At 41.4% G+C, this 16,357-nt stretch overlaps 3 protein-coding genes across 5 annotated transcripts; 1 reads left to right on the top strand and 2 right to left on the bottom strand.

Annotated features, from left to right (window-relative positions):
• The first annotated feature begins 409 nt into the window (after positions 1 to 409).
• Positions 410 to 4,499, top strand: LOC113211787 (ribosome biogenesis protein BOP1 homolog). Its single transcript, XM_026430262.2, has 10 exons — positions 410 to 680; positions 1,183 to 1,665; positions 1,823 to 1,974; positions 2,077 to 2,194; positions 2,300 to 2,635; positions 2,768 to 2,935; positions 3,024 to 3,198; positions 3,295 to 3,504; positions 3,596 to 4,169; positions 4,298 to 4,499. Exons 1-10 carry the CDS (start codon positions 519 to 521, stop codon positions 4,449 to 4,451), a joined length of 2,532 nt encoding a protein of 843 aa, XP_026286047.1. The 5' UTR covers positions 410 to 518; the 3' UTR covers positions 4,452 to 4,499.
• Positions 4,500 to 5,126: 627 nt separating this feature from the next.
• On the bottom strand, positions 5,127 to 10,173 carry LOC113211788 (G1/S-specific cyclin-E1). 3 transcript variants are annotated; one of them, XM_026430264.2, is made up of 11 exons: positions 9,936 to 10,172; positions 8,621 to 8,688; positions 8,372 to 8,429; positions 8,184 to 8,228; positions 8,026 to 8,070; positions 7,676 to 7,941; positions 7,270 to 7,592; positions 7,052 to 7,182; positions 6,351 to 6,729; positions 6,066 to 6,271; positions 5,127 to 5,982 (listed from the first exon to the last, which is right to left on the bottom strand). In XM_026430264.2, the coding sequence occupies exons 2-11, from the start codon at positions 8,632 to 8,634 to the stop codon at positions 5,857 to 5,859; spliced, it is 1,593 nt and encodes a 530-aa protein (XP_026286049.1). In that variant the 5' UTR covers positions 8,635 to 8,688; positions 9,936 to 10,172; the 3' UTR covers positions 5,127 to 5,856. The 3 variants fall into 3 exon arrangements, with proteins under 3 accessions (XP_026286049.1, XP_052126465.1, XP_026286051.1); XM_052270505.1 differs by lacking the exon at positions 9,936 to 10,172 and adding an exon at positions 9,566 to 9,584; XM_026430266.2 differs by lacking the exon at positions 8,184 to 8,228 and having other exon boundaries at positions 9,936 to 10,173.
• LOC113211795 (uncharacterized) lies at positions 9,616 to 15,438 on the bottom strand. Its single transcript, XM_052270499.1, has 5 exons — positions 15,126 to 15,438; positions 14,942 to 15,029; positions 14,779 to 14,846; positions 11,091 to 14,678; positions 9,616 to 9,728 (listed from the first exon to the last, which is right to left on the bottom strand). Exons 3-5 carry the CDS (start codon positions 14,795 to 14,797, stop codon positions 9,616 to 9,618), a joined length of 3,720 nt encoding a protein of 1,239 aa, XP_052126459.1. The 5' UTR covers positions 14,798 to 14,846; positions 14,942 to 15,029; positions 15,126 to 15,438.
• Positions 15,439 to 16,357: the final 919 nt, after the last annotated feature.

Raw genomic sequence — 16,357 nt, 5'->3', positions numbered from 1 at the left:
CGCCTTGGCTGGTCCGTAGGTCCGTACTTTGCCGCCGTCGCCCGACTTGGTCACTTTGAACCGCTCGGCCATGCTGCAGTGGTGGGGCACTCCGTCATTCGCCCGTGATTCCCCCGATTGGATTCGGTTCGATCCACGCGCACGCGGTCCTGTTCCCGGCGAGGAGGGCGCGAGGTGGGCGCTGCGGGGGCGCGGTGCGGGGCGCAGGGGGTACCGGCGAGGCGCGGCTAGAGCGGCGCGGCTCTGGCGCGCTACTAAACGAACCCGCCAAACCGACCGCCAATCCCACCAAATGTCACCGAGTTCGCCCGCCGCCCGAGAGGGGCGCTAGCGCTCACCTCGCAACGTGGCCGTGCGGGCCTCCGCAGACATTTGTGGCGATGACAGAGTGTAGTGTACGTCGCTTTGAGGTCCGTTTCAACTGGATTTGTGGTATTTGAACTCTTGCAACCCTTTAGTGGCCGATTTGGCGAGTCTGCGCTACCCATGCCAAACAAAGAAAAAGTTGGAAAGAAGGCATGGTTGTCAAACAAACAGTAAACATTGACTCATGCAAGGCACTGACCAGGGAAAACATGGCCACGAACAGAGCTGCGTCCAAACGAAAATTGGAAAAAGTCGAACAAAATGGGAAAAATAACGCGTTGACGGCTCAAAATGGTGCAGAAGAATCAGACGAGGTAAGCTTTATGTTTTTTTCAATTTGTCGTTTGTAGTCACTCGGTCGTCATATGAATGTGTGGTTGAACTTCACCGGTGGTGTACCACAGATCTCTCACGTGGGTCTACGCCACTTGAAATAAATGTGAGAATTTACTCGATAAAGAAAGAAGTAAGGTCGTCGAACTTTTCCTGAGCTGAGAGGATGTCCAGTGCATTTTGACTAACAGCAGGCTGAGGCACAGTTACTTAAAGGGCGTATAACTAGTCGTCTGCAATTGTTTGTTAGGTTATATTTACATGGTGTTCATACGTGTTTTTGCATTGTATGCGAGCAAATAATTTAAGTCTCCTGATTCTTTTATCTGATTTTGTATTTTTTTTTACGCTTTCAGTAGATGTAGTTCGTATAGTTTTTGTAAAGACATACCCCCAAGCTTACTAACAATATGTTTGTCATTGTAGTTTTATAGTACTTTTATCAAAGTATTTTTCACATCATTTATTTTTCTTTTCCTTCAGGAGGATTATCTTCAAACAATCTCTGATGTTGACTCTTCGGACCAGGAAGGTGATCAGTCGGGAAGCGATGAGTCAGAGGGAGAATTAGAAAATATAGATGAAGACAATACTGAGGATAGTAGTGACGCCGATAGTGAAGAAGGCGAAAATGAATCTGATGACGGAGAGGAGGAAGATGATTCAGATGTTGAGGAAGAAGATGAGAATGAAGAGGAGAATGACAGTGAAGACAAAAGTGACTTGGAGTGGGAATCCGATGCTTCCAGTGAAGATGATGCTGAAAATCTATTAAAGAATGTCAAAAAGGTCACTAAAACTAAAGTGAAGTCTCAGGATAGCACTCTAGCTACAGAATCAAATGAATCTGCGTCTGAAGAACATCTAGACCCCTCTAAATCTATAAACTCCAAGGATAGTAAGGATAGCAATGTTCAAGGAACTTCTAAGGATGAGTATGAAAGTGGAGACACATCTGATGAAGAGGCAAGTATTTTAAAAAAAATACACTAAAGTACTATATTCCAGAATTATAGTGTTTTTGTTTTTTGATGAATATTACACACTGTCTTTTAAGCCTAAATTTTTTTAGACCTCCCCTCACTAGGACTACAATACCACTTTTTTTTCTCCTGTTTTTCAGGATATCCGCAATACAGTTGGTAATATACCCATGAATTGGTATGATGAGTATCCTCATCTTGGCTATGATTGGGATGGTAAACCCATCATGAAACCCAAGACTGGAGACACCTTGGATTTCTTCCTAAAGCGTATGGAAGACCCCAACTTCTTGTAAGTGCAGCACAGCTACTACTTCCTTAAAAAGAAATAAAAAATAAGTACTCAATTTTGGATTATAATTGTCATGATTTAATTTTAACATATTTTTTTTAGCCGAACTGTGAAAGATCCTCAAACTGGTCAAGATGTTGTCCTCAGTGATCGTGATGTAGAACTTATAAAACGATTGCAGAGTGGACAGATACCCGATGCTGCTTTTGATGACACAGCTGTAAGATATTATATTCTGCTCTTTCTGTATTTTTCATTTATTTGGGGCTCTCTTAATTAATTTTTATCTCTGTTATTTGTTAAATGTTAATTATTTGTTTTTCAGCCCTGGGTAGAATACTTCACATCAGATGTGATGAAAACACCTCTGCGGAAATTCCCAGAACACAAAAGATCCTTCTTACCAAGCAAGTCTGAGGCAGCAAAGGTATCAAAATATGTCCATGCCCTTAAAATGGGTTGGATGAAAACTAGGAGTGAATTGGCTGAAGAGCAAAGAAAGAAGAGAGAGAAGAACTTTTACATGCTGTGGGGGGCTGATGATAACTCTGTTGAAGAAATGCGTCGAATTGAAAATCATCTACCAGCTCCCAAACGACATCTACCAGGACATGCCGAATCCTACAATCCACCAGCTGAATATTTGCTTGACAAAGAAGAGGTAATGTCAATTTCGCTTTATTCCTTAATAATTATAAGTGATGTGTTTTTTTTTTTTGTTTGGTTTTTGGGTTTTTTTCTAGTAATTCTCACTTTTTATTGAATGAGTTTGACTACATTGTCCTATTTCCAGCTTCGTCAATGGAAGAAATGCCAGGAAACTCCATGGAAGAGGAAAATTCACTTTGTGCCTCAGAAATATAAGTCCCTTAGAGAAGTACCCTCATACCCTCGGTACATTAGAGAACGTTTCTTACGCTGTCTGGATCTCTACATGTGTCCACGTGCCCTTAAAATGAAGGTGGGCCCTGAACCAGATTATGAATCCTGTAATGTTTTATCAAGAAGAATCAAAGAATGTGTATCTGATAATGGCTATTTCTTTCCAGTTGATGATTGAGCCAGAAGACCTTGTTCCTAAACTACCTAGTCCTAGAGATCTACAACCTTTCCCTACCACCATGTCTATGGTTTATGAAGGGCACACCGATATGGTTCGCTGTATCACTGTTGATCCCAAAGGTCAATTTATGATTTCAGGATCAGATGACTTAACTATCAAAGGTATGATATCAATCTTCTTCTTGTTTCTATGTATTGCACTCATTCTATGTGCTATATGATTAATTTACTTTTGGTTCAATCTATTTTCTGTCCTAGTTTGGGAAGTTTCAACAGGAAGGTGTCTGCGTACAATCAATGTTGGAGGTGTTGTGAGAAGTGTGTGTTGGTGTCCAAACCAAGCACTCTCCATTGTGGCTGTAGCTGCAGATCGAAAACTTTTGCTAATCAATCCTGGTGTTGGTGACAGTTTAGTAATAGCAAAAACTGATCTTCTTCTCAAAGAAGAACCAGAAGACTCATCAGTTAGTAAGTATCTTAGTCAAAGTCCTAGTTTGTTTATTTTTGTAGGTACAAACTATTTTTTGTCTTTTACAAACCCCATATTTGTATTTTAAAGTTCCAGAGAGAGTTAAAGCGGCTGTGCAATGGGAACAAGCCAAAGATGAGGAATGGGCTTCAGGCATTCGAGTTGTCATTAATCATTTCAAGGAAATTAAGCAGGTCACTTGGCATGGCCGAGGTGATTATTTCGCCACAGTTATGCCAGAAGGTATACATCGTTCTGTTGTTATCCACCAACTCTCTAAGAGGCGGTCTCAAGTTCCCTTCAGCAGAAGTAAGGGTCTGGTACAATGTGTTTTGTTCCACCCTGTTCAACCCATGCTATTTGTGGCAACTCAGCGAAATATTCGTGTTTATGACTTATTGAAACAAGAAATGGTTAAAAAGTTGTCTACACTATCTCGATGGGTATCATCTATGGCCATACACCCTGGTGGTGACAATTTACTTGTGGGAACTTATGATAGGAAGATGATGTGGTTTGATTTGGACCTGTCAACTTCACCATACCAAACATTACGTCTCCATGGAACTGCTGTGAGGGGTGTGGCTTATCATAAGCGTTACCCACTCTTTGCCTCTGGCTCGGATGACAGAAGTGTCATTGTTTCACACGGAATGGTGTACAAGTAAGTATAAACTTTCCAGTTGCTATTGGCAATTATTTCCCTAGTTGTAACTCTTTCTTTCAATTAAGATTAATGACAGTCAGTGGTCAGAATTTTATCACTAAGTATGTATCTTTATCTCTTTCCAGTGATCTGTTGAAGAACCCTCTCATTGTTCCTCTGAAGAGGCTGCAGTACCATGAGCCTAACAATGACTTTGGCATATTTGATGTTATTTTCCATCCAACACAACCGTGGGTGTTTTCCGCTGGATCAGATAAAACCATCAGATTATACTCATAGTAATTCAGAACATTTCTAAATAAAAGTTATATTTTTTCTCCAAGTAAATTGCACATTATATTTAACCCTTTGTTACCTTGTTCTACTTTTACAGAAGTTTGTGTTTTCGATCGGGCGGGTAAGACCGAAAATTTTAGCCCGACTCCATTTAAAACAGCTCCAGGCGGGATAAAATTCTAGGCCATACCCGCCCGATCGAGAACACTAAGAAGTACATTTGTCTGTAGAATAAGAATTGTGTACATTTAGCAGATAAATTTGTCCAGGTTTCATACCGGATCTGTATATTCTTTATGCCTGACTTTTCCCTGATTTCCAGATGAAAATATCCTGGTTTTCCCTGACAATTTTTCATTGAGAGAGAAGGCAAATTTTGCAAAATTGAGGGGAAAACGGACTTATTTCGTAGAAAAATAAAATAATGCTTTATAAGTCAAGAAAGATAACTATCATTCTTACTAAGGCATCATGGCCACAATTGGCCCATACGTTCACGATGCTATGCTCGTCGCGCAAACTACTATATTTCTTAATTTTTTCCTGACTTATCAGATTTTCAGTAAATTATCATTTTCCCTGACATCCCTGACCGGTACGAACCCTGTTGTCAGTCTCACAACTCCAATACTGATGTTACAGGCATTGTGGGATTGTAGAATCAAAATCAAACAAGAATACTGTTATTACTTCGTTTATTTTTTTAAAAAGTTTTCAAAGAAACAAGTTTTGGAAAAGCATGTGGACAAAGGCACAGCGTGAATTGCCTACCATACCAATACATTATCAAAACATTTCGAATAAAATTTACTTAAAGTTTTCATGTACATAAAAAGACCTTGAGCTCCATTTTTTATGTTTTTTTATTTTTATTTTTTTTTAATGAATTTGACATTTTAACAAGAAAAAACATGCAAAAGGGAGCTATGTACATTTATATAAAAATAACAGCAGGGGAAATTTAACTTCATAAATTCATATTACACAGGGAGAATCCTCTTACTGAGTCTTGAGTGTTGGTATACTAAAATCTTAGAAAAAACAGAAAATCTGATTTCATAAGACACTAAAAATTCATTACTGTCATCACAAGTTTGCAATTTGCTATGGTATCGACTATTTTTATTTGTACAAAATAATTAGTCAGAAAAATATTTTGACTAGTTTGAAAAGTGCACAATTCAGGTACCCATAAAAAAATATTAAGCGTCTATACTTGTCTTAACCACGACCCTGCATGTTGACATGCATACCCATGTAAAACAAAAACATCACAAAGTGGGTTTCCTGAAGTCTACACTTATGGCAGTTATCAGTGTTTGAATCCAGAGTAACAATATAAAATTTGCATATGATTCAGTCTTTCATTTGCTACTCAAGACAGACTCAGAAATAAAATATGCAAATATCAAGTGAAGTTTGAGCCATGTGACGATACTAAGGGTTTACAACCACTGGACGGGGGAGTAAGTAGACCTAAAGCTTTAACTTCATCATCTTGTGCCAATTTTTCGGAATATGTTTGTGCAGCTTCCTGCGGAACCAAAATAAGATGTTAATTTCACTCTTGCATAAATCATGATAATTCACATGAATCCTCGTGTTTCCTTGACTTACCAGCATTTCCAAATTGACACAATGTGTTTGAATATTGTGGGAGTGATCTGTAACTATATTAGGCACAGCTTTGTTCAAGCCAGAGCTATGAGTTGAGCCTGAACTTTGATCAGTTAATGAACTGGGAGGAAGCCCAGCAGATTTAAGAGTCATAGCAAAAGGTTTCATCCATTTCACACATGATTGAATATCTGTCCATTGCAGTCCTGAAATCATAGAGAAAAGTTAGGAAAGGGAAGCTAACAAGCACATGATTTAAAGGTAATTAATTGATAAGTTATTCACCTGAGAAGCGTAAGGCAATTTCTCTAGACACTGTATGGTGCAAGGCTGATGTTGCTAATACAGAATATGAAAACTGCAAGCACCCAGCATCTAGGGTACACAAATCCAACAACTGTGCAGTTTCAGAGAAAGAAAGGCCAGAAAACTGAGGGAAAACAAACGATGATCCAAGATTTTCTTCATGAGCAGTTTGCACTTCGGGTTGCAGAGGTGATGAAAAAAGACCCCCTAAGCTTGAGCGGCTCATGCGTCGATTTAGTTTTTCTCTGGCAGCAGATCTTTGCTGACGTGCTACCACTCTCCGATGGCTGCTTACCAGCTGCATATAAGTATTAAGCCAATAATTCACTGTCAAGGGACTCATTCGCCATTCCAAGCACTGAAAGAAAAAAGGAAAAAAAGTTAGTTGTGTGGGTAGTAAAAACAGGCAGACACATTTTGGAGTGCAGGGATGGGGATAGGGAATATACTTTAGGAATCTACATCTTAAAGCTACAATAATTGTTAACATTGTAATAAGTGTCTCAATTTGAGAAAATTTGTCGCCTTATCAGGGTCTCAGCAATGCAGGCAGACTGCAAAGTGAAGATCCAACAGGCTTTTACTTACAGCACCACTGTTAGTCTACAGGGGTATTGTGTGTACTGAAGGGGGCAGGGCATCATACAAGTTGGAGGGATTAGCCAGACTGACTGCATTACCTTCATGATTGCTAGTTCTTTTGATAGAATGTCAGACTCAGAGCAAGCTCCATCGGTCACATATGCGAACTCGCCGATCTTAGGCGGGTAAATCTCTTCCATTTTGGCAGCAATGAAGAGACATGTGATTCCTGCACAGATAAAACAATAATGGCATAAGTATGAGGCAGACAAACAAAATCTGAGAACTAGCTCAGCTTCCCAGGCAATGAGCTTACCTATGAGCTGCAATTGAGTCTTGGGAAGATGTTGTGTAAGTGCAAGGTAACGGTCCAAGAAGTCCATAGCCAAGTAGTATGTTTCTCTATGAAGCCTGTACACTTCACATACTTCTATTAGCCAGTCCAAAAGGACAGACCGCATGCGGGGCTGTAGAAGAGGGTGGTGGACAAACATGTCAGCATTGCGCCTCTCTGTTGATAATGCATCTTGCATACACATTCCCTCCCAAACATTTTTCTCATCAGCCCATGTGAATGTTGGAAGAGGACATGATCGCTCTGAGGTTGGTGCTGAAGGTTGACATAATGATCCCCGAAATCTATAACAGACCAGAATTAATCATGACATTTCAAGCAAAACAATGAGCAGTGTTCCTAGAAAATCCGTTCTAAAAAATCTTACCTGCTCCAGGTACGGCAATTATCTATGGGAGTTAAGGGGTAAGTTTGTGGTGGAGGTTCTGGACTGAGAACTGTGCAACCATCATTTTCACTTCCTAAGTCATCATAAGATGCCTCATCACTAGATGATGGAACTTCAAAGCAACCCAGATCTTCACTTGGTATTTCAAAATTGATTGGTGGACATTCATTTTCTTTATCGTCACTTGATAAGACAACAACACTGTCATCACTGGGGGGATCCAGTCCTGGTAATTCTTCAGCATGCTGGAAATGAAAACAAGAATTGAGAAATTGAAACGCTTGGCTTTTGATGAACTACATACTCCAGTTACTCAAGTCAAAGCTTACCTGTTCTGATGCTACATTTGATGATTCTTGCGATGATTCGGCATTCTGGAACCAGAGTAAAAGAAAACACTTTAGCATGATATGAAAGAGCTAAGGCTGCTGAACCATCTATGAGACTACATTCTACTCTGCAATGCAAATTCTACACATGGCCTCACCTCAAGCCACTGTCCTGGGGGTGGTGGACCAGGTGGTCGTGTATCCTGCAAAAATAACATGCAATGTTAGTAAAGGCCATGCAGAACATGCAGTAAGGAGTAAGGAAAGAACCTAACAAGATGTGTTAGAACTTCTAAATGAGAAGAGAGAGACAGTGAAGATATTCAACAGGTTCCTTTGAACACACCTCTCCGTCGTCGGTGTCTCGGCGTTTCCTCTTCAGAAGTGCTGGCAGTGTGGGTTGGCTGTAATGCAATTAAAATAGTTAATGCTTCATTCAAATAATCTGTGATCCAAATAATCTAATAGTCCCCTAGAAGCATAACTTGTAACTATTAAGCTAAGTATAAGGTTAATTAGCTTTAGCTAAAATCTTTTTCGTTCTAGAACAGAGGAATTTTCTAAATATAATTGAGTACTAAACAAAAAAACTTACCTTCTCCGACTCATGATGTGGTTCTTCTTGAAGGCTTAGGTGAACGTCATACAAGCTCTCTCGTCCCTCTACAAAGACAGGTAAAACCAGAATTAGAAAATATCCAAGGAAAATTGATCAAAACCTTCCCTACGTAGGCAATACAAATACATGAACAATATTCATAAGACAAAATCACAAAAAAGGTGTGATTATCTCCAACGTGTGCATAAATTATAAATGGTATTTTCAAGTGTTCAGCTCATTTCCAGTTAAATCGGAAATAGAGTACTAGAGCACAGAAAAACTTTCAGAAAATTAAACATTCTGAACAAGAAAAAGAAGTACAAAAAAGTACATGCATATACATTATGGTTAGGAACTAGGCATGCAAGAGCCCAAAATTTTAAGTTGATGAGTGATAAATATTAATATCATCCCTATGTAATAATTAAGATACAAGTCCACATAAAAAAGGTGGAAAATTACTGTACAATGAGTTAAAAATAAGAAAAAAATTCAATGATGAGCGTGTGGTTTCGATTTACTAGGTCACAGACCGCGAGGTACAAGGGCCACATTGCAATAGTCACATATCGAAATAGTCACAAGTTTTTCAAATCTGTACTGCAAGTATTACAAATTTGAAAGAAGGAGCTATCAGAAAACCAGAGGACAAGAGAAAACTCGGAGTTACACATAGAATGTTGCTTAGTGAAGAAAAAAAGGCGACGAATGCTATGGGGTCATCTCCCGCCGGAATGCGGGAACAATGGGATAGCATCAAAGAGCGTCCCGTGAAATTTCTGAACATTTTTAGGGGCCGAGTTAACTTTCCAGCAAACTTTAGCTGAGAGAAGTAGAAAATATGACTGCAGTAGAGAGCCTACACACTTAAGAACGGAAATTTAGCTTCCTAGTAATTGCTCCCTTCGCGCGCGAAGTGCAGCCCTGACGAGCACATACCGCGCAAAGCCAGTCCACGTATGTGATTTCCAGGGACCAACACATCTCACTTATTCTCCAGGAGAAAACCCCAGGTCGCCATGGGTGATGTGGCGACGCAAGAGAGCACTTATAATACTTGAGAACTCGGAAAATGGTCCAAAGAAAATTCCAGTGAGGTGAACTAGAGAGTATCACTATGTATGGTAATAAGGAGTTTTCACTAAGTTTTGAAGTAAACTATCACTATTTTTTTCGCACCACGCACTTGTTCACTTGTACACAGCACTGATAATTAATCCAAAGGAGTGTGTTATCCTCAAAATCCGAGATGCCATGATGTGATGCACTGGGTAGGAAGACGCCGGTAGCCATTAACCAAGGTGCTTACATTTGCGGGATGTGAGGCTTCTGCGGTTAATCCGAGTTAGATGCACATAATTTTAAACACTTGCAGTGTCCTTGGACGCCAAGGACCACATTCTCCGACACTTAGCAATCGACAGAGCCTGGGGGGACCCACAACCTCACAGGCTCAACAGTTACTTTGCGACGCATGGAATGAAGTGCGAGCGACCACTGACAAGACTGCACTGCGGAGGGGTGAGAGGAGTGGTGCTGGTGTGGAGGAAGGGGGACAGCGACAACATTGGGGGAGTGGTGGGGGAGCGACAGTGCTGCGCTCTGCGTCAGTTTGTCGCCGGTTTGCCGGTTGGGCACCTGAACGAAATAGGAGCCGGACGATGACGTCATGGATATGCGTGTTTCACGGCGCGACGGAGGCGGAGGCGGGGGCAGCCGGAACATGCATTGTGAGCATTGGGAACGCCGATTCAAAATACCGATAGAGTAATACTTTTTAAATTTATTTTTCATTATTTTTTTTGTTCAAAATGATTGGTTTGACCGTTGTTCCAACCCGAACGAGAGCTACGACTGTTCTTTGATTTTTTTTCCTCTAAGTATTTGAAAATAAATTTGAATAACATTTTAATGTCTGAGTGATACTCATTAGGTTCTTTGTCAGGTGAATTTGTTATCTATTAATAGTGTGCTAAACTAAATAAAAGACTAGACGACAAAATTTATTTTATTTTTGGAGGTTTTTATTGATGAAAGAAACTAGTTAACATATAAAACGCACTAAAGAAAATCAAAATTTTATAATTGTTGGAAAATTTAGTGAACATTAACAGTCATAAAACACAATAGCCCATATTAACCAGAAACAGTGAGCATATGGGTCACTAAATACTTACTTTTAACAGTAGAAAAGAAGCATAAAAATATTTTAATGCAGAAAATACAGTTGTTAAATTCAACAAACAATTACGGTGGACAAACATTTGCACATACAACATAATAGATCACTAGATATCTAGTTTTAACATAACGAAAGAGAAAATTAAAATGTTTTGATAGGAAAATACAATTAAGAAATTCAATACACATAATAACTCCGACACTACATTAACACACCGGATGTGATACCACTGGTCACATTTGGCACATGTCAGCCACTGATCGTCTACAGAATTACACTTACCACATGTGGTCCAATGATCGTCATCAAGAGAATTACAGGAGGAAAGTTCTTCATGGCACACACCACAAGATTCTTCGGAGTAGGTTTTTCTCTTAAGGCACCCTCCAACAATAAGGTCATACATGGTTCTTCGAAAGTCAGGAACATTCTCAATTAAGTTATAGGAAAGTTTTTTTTGTGCCATTTGCTCTGCAAAAGAACAAACATAAACTCCACAACTCATAGAGTCCATTTGTTTTTTTGCTTCAACATAGATAATATCATCCGCAACCTCATGAGATGAAGAGGGGGGGAAAATAGATTTCAGGTCAGAGTGAAGCTGGAAAAGCAGTTTTTTCGTGGCAGCATCTCCTTGCAGGTCTCCTTGCAGTGGGTCATAATACCAGATCTCAGGTTTCAGTCCTCTCAGAAATACTGCTACAATGCACCAATGAGCTCCAGTTAAGTTAGCTGGGAGTAGTATGACTTCAACCTTCTGGCCAGCCAATTTTTTTTTTAAGATGTTTTGGTTTGACATGCCATAATAAACAGCCCTGACAGCCAAATCAGATGATAAGCTCAGACATGCTGGATACATTTCTTGAAGTTTATCCAAGTAAGTATTGATGATAGAGGAAGAGAGCCAACCAGTATGAAAGGCTGGGTCTGACTTTGTGCACAATTTTTTTTCCTCTTCAGACAATTTCATCTCAAGTGTCTTCAAATTCAGCAAAGTAATTTTTTCTTGACCACATTTTAAGACTACATCGCAGGGGCTGGAGGCATATGATAAAGATGGGGTGAAATTTTCTGTAACTCTTATAACATCCAGAAGATTTTTCACCACAGCCGCCTTTTTTGTCGGACTGAGTTTGTAGTCTTTCGGTGCTTTTCTTTTCTTGGGCTTGTTAAATGATGCTAATTGGGAAACTTGAGTTTTCAGCTTTTCATTAGAATTGAAATGAACAACAGGTGTCATAGAAGATATATCATCAGCTTCTGCCCCCTCTGACATATATTTCAGTTTCAGAACAAGTTCACTAGTACTTGTTGCAGCATGAGCCATAGCATTAGGCTTGCTCTCAGCAGAATGCAAAATTGAGGTAAGAAAATCTAGATTCTTCTGCAAGTCCTGATAGTGCCGCTTACTGGCCCTTCCCTGATCACTGCCACTTGTAGTAGGAGTAGCAACTGACGGGGTAAGTTCCTCTTCACACAAGTCCAAACAATTATTGGACTCATTATCTCTCACTTGTACAGCATTACTTCGCATTTGAATTGAATGGACTTTGTGTATATGCTTGCAAAGAGGATGGTTATCAGGGCAAGAACAGGAATACAAATGAGCACATAATTTAGTACAGGGAATGTCAGTGCACTTTGAAAAACAATGATCAAAAGAACACTCTTCATGATATCTGACAACATGATATTTGAGACCCCCTGTTGTTGCTGTCACATCCCAGGTATCAGGTTCAAGCTCAAAAATATCTTCATCTTTAATTTGCATTCCTCGTTTGTGGCGCTCCAGAATTTCTTGAGGTTTGAATGCAATGCCTGTGGTTGCTTCTCGAACTCTAGTGATATAGTCATCCCACGCAATATCCAGAAGAAAATTCACAAGGTCATCCAGACGTCTGTTCACTTTCCTTCTTAAGTAAACTTTTAGGCGATGATGGAAAGACTCCAGATGACCAGTGGTATTGATATTGGCATGGGGGAATTTTCTGAAGCACATTGCCCACTTCTTAGCTCTGTCTTTGTAGTACTTCTCATAATACTTCTCAATAAAACTCTTGCATTCTAAAGAGTTTGTATATTTTTTGATAAATCCCTCTTGCAGTTCTAAGAATCTTTTTTCATTGATTTCATTCATAATCACTCTGAGCTCTAGCATCATAGATTCAACCATGCCAGCTGGTACATGGAGTCGTAAGTTTTTCTTAAAATTTTTCAGTATATGCCATTTGCAGAGAATGTGGACCAATTCTTCTGAAAAACCCATCTCCATGCCATTGATGAGAGCAGGAGCATCATCCGTTATGACACAATTAACTTTTACATCAGGTGGCAGCTTTGATTTCAGTGTTCTGAAGAAATATTGTAGGGTGATATCATCACTCTTACTTGTCACCAGATGGGCAAATGGCCAACCTCTTCTGTTGTCATCAATAACCATAGCAGTTAAAAGCTGGTACTTATGGTGATTGGTCCCATGTGTCTCATCAAGTAAGACTATTTTATGGCAGTGTTCTGTCATCAGCTCTGCCTGGCGCTTGGTTTGCAAAGCCAACATAAATAAAGTTTCACTGTCAGGTAGAGCATCAATCTCCTTAGGACCTATCACTACTTTACTTTTGAAAGGCTTGTATAGCAACACGCAATCATCCTCAGTAGACAGTTGATTTACCATCATCATCAATGCCTTTGCCTCATCCTTGTGAAACCTTCTTCTTTCTCTTATTTTCCTTGCTCTTTCTCTTATCCTCTTTTTAGTGATAACTGCAGCTTTGCATTGCATGATTTGATTTCTTGAAAATGACTTGGGAACAGCCTCAGCTAAAGCATCCTTCAAAATTTTGGTTGGTGAGACACCCCACGCAAGCTTTTCATTTATGAAAAGGTTCAGATCCTCAGAAACTGGGTGATGAACAAAGTCCTGAGGGCTGCAAACATGGCTGTGGGATGGGAAGTAGATAACATTAATTATCCTGTCTTTATCAAGCCACACCTTCATCATTGCTATGCAATAATGACCAACTTTTATTCTGCCTTTGCCATTAAGGCGAGAAGTTTTCCGTTTATTATGAGATGATCCATCATGTTGACAATACAGATATTTTATTTTACTTGCATTCTGACCACTCTTCTGACTAAAATAAGAGAATGTTTGCTCTTGTTCTTTAGTCTTCCATTTTTTAAAATCATCCTCTGAATCAAACTGCATTGAAATGGGGTCCTTTACAGAAATATCTTCATGACAATTTTTTAAATGTTCAATGAGGTCAGATTTATGGTAAAATTCCAGGTCACACTTAGGATGCAAACATGGTGTATGACGCCTGTTATTATTTGACACTCCAGTTCCTTTACCAAAAGCAGACTCTTTTGCAGTTGCAGAGGTTTGGTACGACACTCCTTCCTCAAGTACTTTGACATTGTTTGAAGCAGATGGCAGTTCATTTTGAGCTTCATGTTTTCCTTTACACCTTGAGAAATGAATTTTGAAATTATCGTTCCTATTGGAAGTAAGCCCACAGAATTCACAAGTGAAACATAGACTTGTATCTTGATTTCCTGAACAGGACTTCTCATGTCGATTACAGTTTTTCCGCAAACTAAATACTTTGCTACAAAATTTGCACTTTATAACACTTTGATCTGATGACGTTGATACTTCTGATGCTTGTGGTTTGGTGAATTTCTTGGGAGGAATATAAAATTTATCACAAATTTTTTCATGACTCAGACATTCCTTTCGGGAGGGAAATGATACCAAACAAAACTTGCATTTCCATCTTTTGGTTTCCGAATTATGATTCTGAAGAGGAGACCGTGAGCTCTCATCTTCACTGGACTCATCACTTAATGGCATGTACAAATGGGAATCTGGAAAAAAAATTGGTATATTATAAATTTGTAAGACAATTGTTGAATAGAATGCTGCAAAATTAGTAGCTGATTTTTTAATCCCTTAATTATTTATTACCTGCTGAAGGATTTTCCATAATGCTGAGGTAAGATGGTTAACGAGGTATCCTTATCCTTACACTGAACCTGAATAAAATATAGAATAATATTCAAACAATCAGGAACCGTCTAAATCCCATATAGGGGCAGTACCATTGTCCAATAAAGTCTTTTGTTATTACCTCCATAGGCACCCGATAAAACAATGAAGAAAGATAACATGGTTGGATTATTGTCCGTGGCACTAGAAATCGACCATTTGACCGACACCTAAACAAGATGTGAAGCATATATCAGTGAATTCCATTGAAAGAGCACAAAAGTACCTCAAGAATTTCGCGATTATCTGGAAAAAGCGCCTCTTACCCATTCCATTGTTCGATCTGGCGGGAGCGACCCGCTTAGACGCCGCCTGTCGACGAACCAGAGTACAAAACCATTCAAGAACCGAAACTTGTGAACGGTTCTTCTTGAAACGGCTAAAAATTTCGGAGACCTCGCTCGGGTCACGGGGTCGAAACCGCCCGCCGGCTCACCTGTTCCTACCTGTCCGCGGTAAACCCCCCTCGCGGCACTCTCCGCCGCGTCGCCTCTCCGCGGAACGGCCCGAAACACACACATCCATGACGTCATCGCCCGGCTCCTATTTCGTTCAGGTGCCCAGCCGCCGGTTTGCCGCCGTTTGCCGGCCGCTGGTTGGCTGGGCGGTCGGTCGGAAATGGGTCCAGCTGGCGCTCACAGCTGATTACTCGCGCGCAGCGGGCGAAACCAGCGCGGGAAAGTGGCGCTGGGGCTCGGGCCCGGATGGCGCGCGCCGAGCACCGCGTCGCGAGCGCCGCTGCGCCGCCACGGGGACCCGAACTGATTTCGCGCCTGAACCCGCGCGCGCGGCGCGAAGACCGCGGGGCGGGCCGTGGACACGGGCCTAGATGAGCGGGTGCTCATCGTAGATGTTCGGGCGCTTGTCCCGGGGACAATGAACAGCTCTCTTGGACTGGGTGTGCTGTTGGCGCCGCCGCCGGGCGCAGGCGAAACAAAGGTTTCACTTGCGTAGGTGAATTCTCGTAGCAGAGGGCTGGGAGCAGTCATGAAAATATATGTTTGCACCGTGGGCTTCAGAGCCGCTTATAGGAACCTTAGATTGCCTGCAACCCGGGAGCAATTGGGTTTTTTTGGGGTTGTTTTGTCTGAAACAGTGTTGGCGCGTCAGGAGGCTGGGCTGCGGCCCGACCAGCTTGGAGTGCCAGGCAGCCCGGCCAGCCCCGGCCGCCGCGCCCCGCCACGCCCCGCCACTCCCGACTGTGCGCGGTGGTGCCGTGTTGGCCGTGCTCGCCGTGCGGCCGGGGTGCCAGGTCGGCCCTCTTCGGGCTCCGGGCGAGGTAAAGCTGGCCACCGGAATTCTGCTCGATGCTGTTCTGCCGTGCCACGCCAGCGCGCCCGGGGCTCGGGGGCCGGGGTAGGCCGGCAGGGCAACAAGGCACCGACGGACTTCGGGACCCTTGGGCCTGGCTTTACCCCGGACGAGCCGTGCGGAGAGGACCTGCCCGACAGACTTGGGGAACCTGCCACGGAGGGTCCGGGGGCCGGAGGGGGACGGG

The sequence above is a fragment of the Frankliniella occidentalis genome, unplaced genomic scaffold (assembly GCF_000697945.3).
Source record: "Frankliniella occidentalis isolate FOCC.00 unplaced genomic scaffold, Focc_3.1 Scaffold125, whole genome shotgun sequence".
NCBI lineage: Eukaryota > Metazoa > Arthropoda > Insecta > Thysanoptera > Thripidae > Frankliniella > Frankliniella occidentalis.
The sequence above is the reverse complement of the archived record's forward strand: the minus strand, read 5'-3'. Positions and strand labels throughout refer to the sequence as shown.